The sequence below is a fragment of the Leptodactylus fuscus genome, chromosome 6, assembly GCF_031893055.1.
Source record: "Leptodactylus fuscus isolate aLepFus1 chromosome 6, aLepFus1.hap2, whole genome shotgun sequence".
Taxonomy (NCBI): domain Eukaryota; kingdom Metazoa; phylum Chordata; class Amphibia; order Anura; family Leptodactylidae; genus Leptodactylus; species Leptodactylus fuscus.
Genome location: NC_134270.1, coordinates 141,501,733 through 141,515,151, shown reverse-complemented (window position 1 = coordinate 141,515,151; position 13,419 = coordinate 141,501,733). Strand labels below are relative to the sequence as shown.

The 13,419-nt window shown below is 41.4% G+C and overlaps 1 protein-coding gene across 3 annotated transcripts in view; it reads left to right on the top strand.

Annotated features, from left to right (window-relative positions):
* The first annotated feature begins 903 nt into the window (after positions 1 to 903).
* The window catches only part of SLC12A5 (solute carrier family 12 member 5), a 73,472-nt gene continuing 60,956 nt past the window's right edge, over positions 904 to 13,419 (top strand). For 2 of the 3 annotated variants that reach the window (XM_075277365.1, XM_075277364.1), the window contains exon 1: positions 904 to 1,152. In XM_075277365.1, the coding sequence (XP_075133466.1) occupies positions 1,101 to 1,152 (52 nt within the window). In that variant the 5' untranslated portion in view covers positions 904 to 1,100. The remainder of the gene's footprint in view (positions 1,153 to 13,419) is intronic. The other variant, XM_075277366.1, reaches the window with a different exon arrangement.

Here is a 13,419-nt window from a genome sequence, read left to right as displayed (position 1 = left end):
GCCGCTCATGTCCATGCCAGGTAAAACTTTTGGTCTGTCCAGCTGAAGCCATTAGATTGTGCCAGGTCGCCCATTATGTGGGGCAGTCATCAGATGGATGGACCTTGAATCCGATCCCTATTAGAGTAAAGATATATGTGAATATGATTAAGTCTTCTCGGCAGAGATGTGGATAGACACCCGGCTAATGAAGGAGTTAGATGAATAGATGAAAGCTAAACTAATACTGTCTAATGGCCTGTGCCTAATCCAGGACATTGCGAACCATAAAGGGTTCTTAAAAAGACAACCATTTGTGAGACGAGGAGCTTAAAAATGTGGTCCAGTCCGGAGGAGAAGGTTACCTCTTGTTTCTGCTAGTTGTTTCGTCTGCCTTTCCTACATCTTTGACCTAAAATTAGTCATGCCATAGTATTGGCTGTGCTGTCATACACCTTATGGGTTAATAAGGGGATCCTATCCTATACGACCACATAGCTTATTGCCGAAGCAAACTTTCTGGGTCAGATGTAAGATATTGCACTTGTTTTATAACCGATAGTAACAACCAGAAAATTCCAACATGTCCGATCTATTTTTTGAGAGCGCTTCTGACGGCTGTCATGGTGAATGATTGCTCACGTGCAAAATTTCATCCATCAATTTAATCCGAATTCATCTAATGGGTATGGGCACCTTAAGAGCTGATGAACCAGACAGAGATGTAGGGAATTCCCATATACAGTATCTCCCTGTGATGCCCATTCCCTGTCATCCAGTCTCCGCACAGCTCACTCCGTCATTCTCTCCTGCATGTTTTTCTTCTGCTTTTATTCCATTGCCCCCTCCTTCTCCCCTTCCAGTGTCTCTATTTCTCCCCCATCTCTCTCGCGCTCTCTGCCCCCCTCCTTCTCGCCCTCCCTCTCTCCCAGTACATGGGGCTGTGAGTGTGCGCGCTGAAGGATCTCTGCACTGCAGCCTCCTCCTCCTCCTCCTCCTCTCTCTCTCTCCCTCTATCACACACTGAGCATCGCTGCAGTATTAGGCATCAGTCCCTGGAAAGGAAGAAAAGGAGCCTGAGAGAGAGACTGTGAGAGGGAACACCACCGGCGAGAGACAGGATGCTCAACAACCTGACTGAGTGTGAGGAGGGAGAGGGGGGTACCAGTCAAGGTAAGTGCTGGAATCTGACAAGGGGGAGGTGGGGGGAGCTAATTCTCCGCAGTGCTGCTTCTGAAGTGGGGGGGCCAGACGGGGTGGGGGGGAATGGGCCCCCCCATGTTATGTTCACTTTGAAGCCCATTCATAAAACAGTAAGGGGCCAAGTGTTTTTGGAATAAAAGAAATGCTTCCCCCCAAAAAAAGACTAAGGCCTGGAAACATCTCGTGCACCCCAAAATCTAAGTGGTGCACACTGTTGCACTTGGTCCCTTCATGGCTAATACTGGAGCGTTTACCCCTACACGTAGCCTTACGACCCAGACCTCCTTGCAGATCCGAGCACATTGCACTTCTGCATTATACCGGATCATTTCTGCTGAGAAAAGAGCTTCAATCAATTGTAAAGCAGTCAGTCTTGTGCGGAGATCCTCAGGATGCTGCATGCTATGTAATCTATAGATATATTCTATACAGGCATAGGTTTCGCTTTGTATGAGCCACTTTCCCAGTAAGCAGCATTGCACGCTTTAGTCTGCATAATTCTGCCACCTGTATGTTACACAGTGGCCATCATAATGCAAAATCTACTTAGCACTCGCCACTGCAAACTGACCCATATTATCTCATCAGCATAAATGGCACAGTCAAAGACCTTGCCACTCTGATTCCTGATCGCCAGGTGTTACCCCCCCCCCCCCCACTAGACCTTTCGCCTGCCCCTTGCTGAGTATTGTAGTCCCTGCTGACCTCTGCCACCCCTTTGCAATCTGCCCTCCTTTGATGACCGCTGTCTCCTCGCTCAGGCTTTTTGTGACATGATGTCTGTTTACTTTGCACATCCTAAGAGACATCTCATCAGCCTAACATCAGCTTCATTATGTTCCTAGTGCCGGTGGTGCATCATCTCTCATGTTCACTGCATTTTCCCATCCACCCCGCAATCTCCTCCAGTATATATCGCCTTCCAGACTTACCCTTGTTTGTATTCTCCGCTGCTCCTCCGTCTTCTCGCATAAACGCTGCATTCCATGTCATTGTCACTGCATCACAAGTCATTTTCATACTTAGATTCATTGGCGCAACTTTTTATATTTCACTGAGCATTTGCCGGTTCTGTAGATTTTCTATTGCAGGCTGACATCATATAGCATTACTTAAGGGAACAGTCTGCAAGAAAAAAAATTATAATTTGGTATATTGTGCCGAATCAGATATTTGGGCATTTACATATTTCTAGTGCTGAAATTATACTAAAAATTTAATTTTAAGAAAAAATTACTGAATTGTCCAATTACTGAATATCATAGACCATATACTAGTCAAGGAGTCTTATATAGTTGGATCTTGAGGTTCTCTTTGGTGTTACAGGATAACCTTTCAATGATGGAATATTGGGACTTTTTTTTTTTGCTGCAACCTATTTTCCCCGGGGTAGAGGATGTATAGTACAGGAGCAGATGTATCATATTGAACTGTAAAATGAATGGTCCCTCCATGAGATATAAAAGTAACCAAATATATCACCTCACCTTCCACCTTTGTCTTCTTTCCAATATACTCATACTAAGATTTACTGTTTTTGGAATTTAATGCACTCAACAAAATCTTTTACAGGATTGACATTTTCTTTAGTCGATACCCAGTGGGGCAAATTTACTATTGATGTTGCGAATTCTGGCGTCGTGCCATTAGTTGGGCGCCAATTAGTTGAGATGAATTGATTATTAGTTTGTTCCCTACTAAACCCTTTTCTAAGATATTTAGTGGAAGGGGTGTGACTGTATTGAGATGGAAGATGTGCCAAATTTCTTATTAGCGTGGACCAGTTTAAGGCGAAAAATAATGGTCCGCCGAACAGTTGGCCTAATGATGGAAAACTAATCTATCAAATCCCAAAGAGGCGCCAAGGGGGCATGTCAAAATGTAAAATGTGGCGAATTTATTCTTGGCTTGACCAATTTAAGATATAAAATAGTAGTCTACAAGATACCAACCAAGTGTTGACCTTATAAAGAAAATCTAGTCTAACGTGAGCCAAAGGGGCACCAAGCGAGCATGACTATGTCAAGGTGCAAAATGCAGATTTATTCTTGGCGTTGACCAGTTTAAGGCATAAAGCAGTGGTCTACAAGATGTCAACCAAGAGGTAGCCTAATGAAGGGAAATGTGTCTAACATGCCCTAAGGGGGTAAAGGAGTGTGACCATGTCAAGATGTAAAATGAGCCAGATTTATTCTTGGTGTTGACCAGTTTAAAGCATAAAATAGTGGTCTACAAGATACCAACCAAGTGGTAATACAATAAGGGGATGTGAATGTGATGAGAAGTAAACTGTTCTAGATTTATTCTTGGCATTGACCAATTTAAGGCATAAAGTAGTGGTCTACAAGATACCAACCAATATGTGACCTAATAAAGGAAAAATAGTCTAACGTGTGGATAAGAGGCACCAAGGGAGCATGACTATATCAAGGTGTAAAATGCAGATTTATTCTTGGCATTGACCAGTTTGAGGAGTAAAGTAGTGGTCTACAAGATACCAACCAAAGGGTGGCCTAATGAAGGAAAACGTGACTATGACTAACATGCGCTAAAGAGGTACTAAGGGGGTGTGAATGTGTTGAGATGTAAACTTTGCCAGATTTATGCTTGGCATTGACCAATTTAAGCCATAAGGTAGTGGTCTACAAGATACCAACCATGAGCAGACCTAATAAAGGAAATTTTAGTCTAACATGCGCCAAAGAGACACCAAGGGAGCATGACTATGCCAAGGTGTAAAATGCAGATTTAGTCCTGGCGTTGACCCGTTTAAGGAGTAAAGTAGTGGTCTGCAAGATACCAACCAAGAGGTAGCCTAATGGAGGGGATGGTGTCTAACATACCCTAAAGAGGTACTAAGAGGATGTGAACATGTCAAAATGTTAAATGGGCCAGATTTATTATGGGCATTGCCAAGTTTAAGGCATAAACTAGTGGTCTACAAGATATCAACCAAGGTAACACAATAAAGTTCACATAAGTGTTCGGATTTCCATCTGGAGAATCCGCTGGGGGACTCCCTGAAAGGAAACCTATATGCATTAAAAAATGGTTACCTAAGAAACCATACTGACCCATAGACTATAGTGGGATCCATGTGGTTTCCACACAAAACATGCGGAGAGAAAAGTGCTGCAATACCAAACGCAGATGTGAACCAAGCCTCACATGAGGCAAAGAGATACCAAGTGGGGTGTGACTGTCGATATGTAAAATGCACCAGATTTAGTCTTGGCGTTAACCAGTTTAAGGCATAAAATAGTGGTCTACAAGATACCAACCAAGAGGTGGTCTAAAGGAAAACTAATCTAACATAAACCAAAGTGGCCCCAAAGTTACTAAACAGTGTGAATGACTGATAGACTTGGCACATCTTCTGACCGCCCAGTTACCATTTATGATATGCATTAATAAATCTGCCTCAGTGTAGGTAAGAAATGTTCTCTCTCTATTGGAGTTTTTGAAAAACATGCAAATGGTGAAACCGTCTATAGTGCAAAATAAAAACACTTTTATATCAAAACTGTTCTACTAAAGGTCCTGTCTGGTTTTGAGTCATTGCATTATGTATCATTTGCATCATTGTATAATTCTGAGTTAATAGTAGGGAGATATCATGTTTAGGACCCTTATCTACCATATTTCCCAGAGCGGAAAGTGGTTACAGAGAGTGTCTCTCACTCTGGAGGACCTGGGATGTCCATTCATTACAGCAGAAATTTTCATTTCAATTGGCACAGTGTAATTCCTCTTGTCTCCTGCGGTGGCACTGCAGGGTAATTAAACACTTACTAGCAGATCACAGATGATCACTGGAGGTCCCAGTAGAAAAACACTCTTTTCATCATACTTCTATGTAAATAAGGTTGATTAAAGTGGACAATTCATTAAAGAGACAGTTTTGGTTGTTCGCTTAAAGGACTGCTTAGTAACATACTGTAATTTACGTCTTAAGCGGTTATAATAGGGACATATCGTCCTTTTTAGCACTTTTTCATTTTTCCGGGCTTTTATTACTCTGACTAAGTGTTTGTTTATGGTGCTGGCTGTAATCCATTATAAGATGAGGCTTGACCTCAGTCATCTCTGCAGTGACCCAATTCATGTAGTATTTTTGGATGAATTAGATGTGCGGATTCTCGGCACAAAGCGAGAAACATTTTTTGTAGGACTAAACAGGGGTTAGCATACATACAAATATGTCTAGCCTGCACCTTGCAGAGATGTCTCTCCTACACCCCACTGAAAACAACTGGCGTCTAGAATCATCTAGAGATTTTGTGGGTCAACAATATATCTCAAATCACAGCAATTTTACAACAGGTTTCATTTGATCTCTATGGCTCTATTCATTCGATTTCTTTGCCAGAGACTGAATAGATGGAAGTAAAAATAATTCACTAAAGCTGGCCATACATGGATCTATTGTTCATCCCTATAAGTCAAATGGGTCGGGAACGGGGCTGTGTTAGAAGAGATAATACGTTTTTTGACAATCACAAGACCTCGATATTGCACAAATTTGCAACAAATTGGAACCTGATCCTTTCCTATAATAATTGAAAAGAGAAGGATCAGACATCTACCGTATAAGTCCTAGGGTATCTGAGGTCCTAAAATGACCACGAGACGTCTTCCCTTGTGTGATCTGAAAAGTTCAAAAATATTATAGGCCAAGAGCAGACTCTATCGTCTATGGAATGCAATGCTTGGATATATCCTGCTTGATCAATTTTGTAGCAAAAATTTCCAATATTATTAAATGATGCAAAAAAACTTCTCCGGTAGAGTTTTTTTTCTGTAGCTACTGAGATTGGACCTGAACTGGGATCCAAGTATATTGGGCACTAACTAAAAGGATAAGTCTTTGAAAATTCTACATAGAGGTTTTAGCTTTTCCTGTTTGTCGAGCCACTTAGATAAAAAGACACAAATTTTTGATCACCCCATTAATTTAACCCTTCAGTACTATCATGGCGTCTATCATACACCACTACCATACACATATCATTAGGAGAGACACCATGATAGTACTCAACATCACAAAGGCCTCTGAGAAGGTCGGCATGATGTTAAAGGGAGTGCCCTCTATAGGCTTGCTTGACTGAGACTTTGTCTTCCGAATTACATCATGGAAGATAGACTTGCACATTCTCAGTCAGTGCCCTTTATAGGTGTGTATACTTGAGGCACTGGCGTCCTAATTACATCATGGAAGACAGACTTGCACATTCTCAGTCAGTGCCCTCTATAGGTGTGCATACTTGAGGCACTGGCGTCCTAATTACATCATGGAAGTCAGATTTGCATATTCTTCCCATGTTTCTTTGCAGTGGAGCGCTCATGGCTTAATAAGACTCCACACACCTATATGGTGGTCTCTCCCTATGGAGTGACAATATCCCCCCAACCCTGTCTAAGCCTCTCACCTCTGCCAGATCAGTCCTCTCTGCGCCAAGCTGACGAGATGCAAGTACATCGAAACAGCTGTCCTTGGCAGAGAAGACTGTATCTGGTATAATCCCAACATCATTGCAAACAAAGGCCTCTGAGAAGGTCGGCATGATGTTAAAGGGAGCGCCCTCTATAGGCTTGCTTGACTGAGACTCTGTCTTCCTAATTACATCATGGAAGATAGACTTGCACATTCTCAGTCAGCGCCCTCTATTGGTGTGCATACTTGAGGCACTGGCATCATAATTACATCATGGAAGTCAGATTTGCATATTCTTCCCATGTACCATGATAGTACTTAATGGTTAAACCTACAAGTTCAGTAAGGCCTGGTCCACTCTAGACTATAATGAAGTCCGTGTGGTTTCCACTCGGTTACCGCACGAATCATGTGGAGAGAAAAGCGCTGCTTGCTATACTTTTCTCTCCATATTTCATGTGGAAACCACACGGACCTCATTATAGTCTATGGGGTCCGTGTGGTTTCTTAGGTAACCGCTTTTTAATGCATATAGGTTTCTGTTCGGGAGGTCCCCAAGTGGACTCTCCAAACGGAAACCCGATTGCTGATGTGAACTGGGCTGAAATCTAGTTCCAGTATATGTTCTATTAGAAAGTGCACACATTACAGCATTAGTATTGCTGTTTTAATGCGTCTTCCATTGGAATGGATGGAAATCCTTGGATAAAGGGATTGTCGTGATAGTGTTAGTTACCAGGGTACACGTAGTTGCGGTAGAACTGTGCACAGGAACATGGCTGGCAAAGATATAGAAGGAGGAAAAAAAGAGACCGGGCAAGTATTTGTGTATGGCGGTGGGTGCCTGGATGACCGTAACACTCATTTCCATAAATTGCATATTTTGTTATTTGGGTATTGTTAGTTACTAACCTCAGGCACAGAATTCTGGTCTCATATTAGGTTTAGATGAATTCATTTCTTTCCAAGTTCACCTAATGAGAACGACAGAACGTCTCTCTAATTGACTAATCCTCATTCCGGGACATTTCCTTTTTTAAGTTATTTGACTCTTTGCATTTTTAATTTTGAAAAATTAAGCATTTTTTTATTGCAACATTTTTTTTATCTCTCCGAAACAGGGAAATGAATATTCATGTTTATAATCACATAATGATATTAAATGTATGCAATTTGGGTACTGGGGCAAAAGATGAAAGTGACACAGCAAGATAACAGACTTATATTAACCTAGAGGTGGGGGCAGAGAGTAAAATAACACACCACAACTAATTCAAGCCACATTGACCCCCATTCTCCTTCCTTGACTTAATCACTCACAGCCATGTTTACTACCCTTGTGCCTAAGCAGGTTTTCATGACCTACTAAAATTAAGTGAACCCCCTCTCTCCAAGTGCCCAAAGCAGCTGCCTGGGATGGCCCTATGGTATGTACAACCTGTTTCACTAGTCTATGCCTTAAGCTTGTCATACTTATTAAAGGGGTTGTGCAGGACTTCAAAAACATGGCTACTTTCTTCTTCTCAGGAAGTGACCTCACGTCTGTTGACCACATGACAATGTTACATCTCTGTCCCATTCAGATGAATGGGAATGATCTGCCACATGGCCATGTCAGTAATGGACATGATGTCACTTACTGAGAAGATGAAAGCAGTTATAGTTTTGAAGTCCTGCACAACCCCTTTAAATTAAATGGAGTCTACTAATTCCACCTCCCCCAAATATATTCTACTGTCGCCAATATGTTACAGAGCACATTACAATAATAAAGAACATACTTCTATTATGTAAATCACTTATGAAGGTTTGCAGGAAAACAGTGTTCAAGTCTTATGAAACTAGGACAGTTGGTTCAGTGGGGGCTGGACTAGCAAACTGGTCTTGCCACTCAGACCCCTACCATATCCTGGCTGAGCCACTCCATGCCATGGTAGTTCATTGGCCCACTGCTATGTCACCCAACCTACCTGAGCATGGAGAACAGTACTCCCAATGCGAAGATCCGCCCCCAGTGCACCAATTGTCTAATTTGCATAAGACTTTAAAGTTGTTTTTTTCTCCAAGTCTTCCAAAGTGACCTATGTAACAGAAGTTTATCACGGTAATGTGTTCTGTAACACAGGGGTGACACTTGAATATGCTTGGGGAGGTGATAGACTCCCTTCATTGTTGGCCGAAACCACCGATTTCTGTTGGAGACAACTTTAAGTGTACAGGATTGATTTGATTTTCCCACAGATGTGAGGGAGTAAAGAATTGAGCTATTCGATTTCAACAACAGTCGGGAAACCCTGCCCACAAGATCTTATAATCTACAACGGAAAGTTGGTGAAGGCAATTGGTGGCGTAAGCGTTAGTGGAAGAAGGGACACCATATTTTATATGCCATTCTAAAAAAAAGTGGGTGTCAAGGTTGCATTTGAATGTTTCAATTTTAGTGTGGGGATAGTCTTACGAATCATAATACCAAGATTTGGAGTATGAGAAATCTTGGAGAAGATTAAAATCCACATAGTGACCAATCTTGGGTTCCCATTGGTTGGGGAATAGAGAAGCATCAGCGAAGAGCTTTATGATCTTTAAAATAAAAGTCCTTGGGGTAATTCGTTTTTACCCCACCGCCCGATCCATTTTGCGACCCTGGTAATTAGGACAGACCAAGCTATTTGATGATCACTGAGAGCTCTGTAACCGTAATGAAAGTAGAGGCTTAGGTTTGTTAGGTTTGCATAGAGATGATATTGGAAGAGTAGCCTGTGGGGATGAAGATCATGCTAATTTTATTGAGCGGATTTTTATGAGCTGTGTTACCATACCGATAATGATTACTTCTATAATGTGTTACACATAGAACTAGAGGACAGTGTTACAATGAACACATAGCTCCCAGAGACGACTTTCCAGCAGCTATATCTCACTTTATCATACGCTCAGAGACAGAAATATTTCATGGCAAGCTTTAGAACGCAAGGAAAATACATTGTATCCAGCTAAGTACATAAGAAATTAATGGACATAGGTAATCTTTATATATATCTTAGACAATTTTCACTACATTGGTTAAATTATTGCAATGCCCATAAAGATTAGGGCATAAGTAACTCTCCTAATGGGAATGGACTATGGACTGAGCTCAATACATTATAATGGTGACTATATTTGTTCTATAGGAATAAAAAGGAGTGAGTAATTTGATACATATTATAAGAAGAGGATAGTGAAAACAAAAAAATATGGAAAATTAACTTAAAGGGGTTTTCTGATATTTGCAAATTATGTGCAGTACTATAAGTGACTTACTAATATCATTGGGTTGAGGGGATATTGTCACTCCACCATTTAGGTGTGTGGAGTCTTATTAAGCCATGAGCGCTCCACTGCAAAGGAACATGGGAAGAATCCCATGTTACTAATATCAAGTCCACTAAAGAGATGACTTTGTACACTAGCCACATGTTTATTCTCTTACTGTTTATCTTCTTCTTGCGTAATATCCTACCCCATACAGTGAACATGTGTGTATCTACTCTTTCTACTTCATCTTGAATTAGCGGAAGTAACATTTCACATCTATCATCTACACTCTGTCCTATTTTTTGCCTCCCTCTGTGTCTCTGGAGGGATAGCGTTTCACATACAGGGCAACACAATAGTGTCTCAGTAGTAAAGCTGTATTAGTAAGTACAGTGAAGTATTACACCACTACCTTATACTTTGCAATAGAGGGGCATGCACACGGCTAAAAATAGAGATATTCATGAGGGGATTCAGAAGGAGTGAAGTTTTTTACATGATAATCTATCATGTGCAAGCTCTAGCAGCATTAAAACAAAGGTGCAGCACAGATCTGGGCAAGATAATGAAAATAAAACATAATTACTTCTGAAGAATGGTGGACTCTCCTGGTGAGAACTCAGCACATATAGGGGATTTCTTTATATTTGTTTTAGCTCAGTAAGCCCCTTTAAAGTTTTGATCAAGGTCTACACAATAATTGTCTTTAGGAAGATACCGGTTAGCAAGTTATGTCATTCTGTTGTACAGCAGGACAATGTAGGACAATTGTAGGACCTACCTAACTAAAGCATGAGTTGGACATTTACGGCTTGGTCAACAAATACATTTCTAACATTTGGATAATTAAATGATTCTGCAAATTTTTACCATAGAGAAACCACTATAACTAGCTAAAGTTCTTCCTGTTTATGACTTTAGAGCAGGGGTAGGGAATGTACGGCTCTCCAGCTGTTGCAAAACTACAACTCCCAGCATGCATACTTTCTCTGCTGTTCTTGGAACTCCCATGGAAGTGAATGGAGCATGTTGGGAGTTGTAGTTTCACAGCAGCTGGAGAGTAACATCTTACCAGGGTCCAAGTTATCTTGAAATTCAATGGAACTTTTTAAAAATATTAGAAGTAATCTTGTAGATAATTAAGTAAAGGCTCAGACTAATCCATGGTTGAACAAGTGAATCCCCAGGTGGGCCCCCAGATCATTCTGACATGGCACAGTACACTCATTATATTATATGCAGATACTTATCGTACAGCATCTCGATCAAGTTATGGTTACATACTAGATGAGTTGGATAAAACAGATGTCCATTAAATCCAAACTATAAACCTACAGGAAGCAAAAACCCCATGAGGCTGATGCCAATAGCCCCATACAGAGAGCCTGCATAATGGTGTAGGACACTGTGCCTTGCTGTGGTTTTTAGTAATGTCCCACTAGGGGACCTGAACCAGCGATGCACTGATCACTGGTTCAGCACTAATAGACTGCAATACATGTGTATTGCAGTCTACAGAGGAAGTCAGCCTATGCAAATGCATAGGCTGACTTCCTCACTTCTGGGCAGAATCAACCAGGTACTGGGGGCTACTAGCAGCCTGGGGTCACTGTCCAGACCCTGGGCTGCAGAAAATGCCTATCGGCACCCCCTGGTCTTGCCGCAAGGTGTGCCTGAGGGGGATATGTAACATGGCGGAACCCCTTGGATACCGTGGTGGTTATGGAGCAGGGTGTTAGCTGTCAGTTACAGCTAACACCCGCTCCCGGTGACATGAGCAGTCACGAAGGGGTTAAAGGGCTGGGACATCACAGGGCTGACTGCTGATTGGCTGCATGCATGACATTGTGGCTGATCCCGCATTCCCAGAGTTCATTGCCCCATGTCCTGACGTGCAGCAGCCATTTTATGAAAAATTTGATTCGTTACCACAAAGTGCGAGGAAATCCGGATTCAATTAAATATTTTCTTAAAGTCGGATGGACTTTCACTTCACCATCTTCAATTCGCTCATCTCTAGGCAGTATAACATACTGGGTACATTATTTAAGAAACCACCTAGGTTGCTTTTATATACTGTAGACACACTGGGCGGCTGAGATGACATCTACAGGCAGAATCAGGCCAATCAGCATCCTTCCGCCCCATCTTCTCAATCACACATCATATTGATGTCGCCTGACGCCTATGGTGTGGGCTCATATCCCTGGCTCATGGGATCCTAGTTCAAGCGAAGAGTCAGGCATCATATTACTGACCCCAGGATAGAAACAAAGGAAAGGGCTAGGAAGAAAGCGACCACTAGAAAAAAAATTGTCAGTGACATTTTAGGAATTTACGACCAAGTGCCAGGTAACATTTGCATGTAGCTGTATAGTGGCCCCTGGATGAATTTTACTGCCACATTCAGTTAACTTCACAAATATTCCAGCAACAAAGATATTCTCTCTTTTTAGAAATCGACTCATAATTAAAAAAAACTGTTACAAATAATATTTGCAGAATTTTTTTCTAGTTTCACTCCCACGAGGCCATCTACTGTATATTAGAAGCACGTAGACAAACGCGTTGTACATTATACATGGCTTTAAGGATTTTTGTTCGAGAATGCAAAAACTATCCAATTTTGTAAAATATTACACGTTGTCATATGCTTGACTTCGAAATTGTGTTGTGAACCCCCTATTGACCCCCATTAGCCCCCGTTACCCTTGTGATTAGATTCTATGTTGTCCATGTTTACTTTGTCATATGGTTGCTGTAAATCTTAATGGACATTTCCTCATCACACCTGAATCTAAAGGCTAGAATCTTTGTCTATTTTCTATCTATAAGTGGAACGGTTGTAATATACGGATTTACGTACATTACGGAAGTAAGGTTAAACCGAGTAGGTCAAGAGGATCAAACGAAACTCAACATAATGGAACAGCAACATCTCACGACCTGTTAAAAATTAGACATAAAATTCTATTTCAAGGATCTGGTTGGCTTAAAGGGGTTTTCTCAACTAAATTTGTAGACAATGAAACATCAAACATTCTGCAGAATTTTAAAGATTTTTTTCTAACCATCATAGTGGTAAAAATCTATTGTCTTGATAGGTAGCCAGTGGATATGACCATGAATACAGAGACTTGTTATAGTCTTCAACTTGTCATTCCCCCTACGCCCAACAGCAGCACAAGATGGGGTATTCCTGCCCCTGTGTGCTGTTAGGACAGGTGGAATTTTTAATTAACTAACAGACTTCTTCCCCTATAAGAGGCCGAGAGACGTCCTCCTCCTTGTGTTTTTTTTTCTGTCCTGTGTGACTGGACGGGTGGTGGAGAGGAAGAAGGTGTTTGTAAATCCTTCTTCCTCTTTCTTTTCTTCCCTTTCTTTCTTTCTTCTGAAGGAAAGATTTAGGTTTTGTCTTACCTGCTCTGCAGCGTGTTCTGATTGTTCAGCTGTTACAGCTCAGTCACTGGCCAGCAATAACGTAAAGCTGAGTCTCCAGTTTTTTC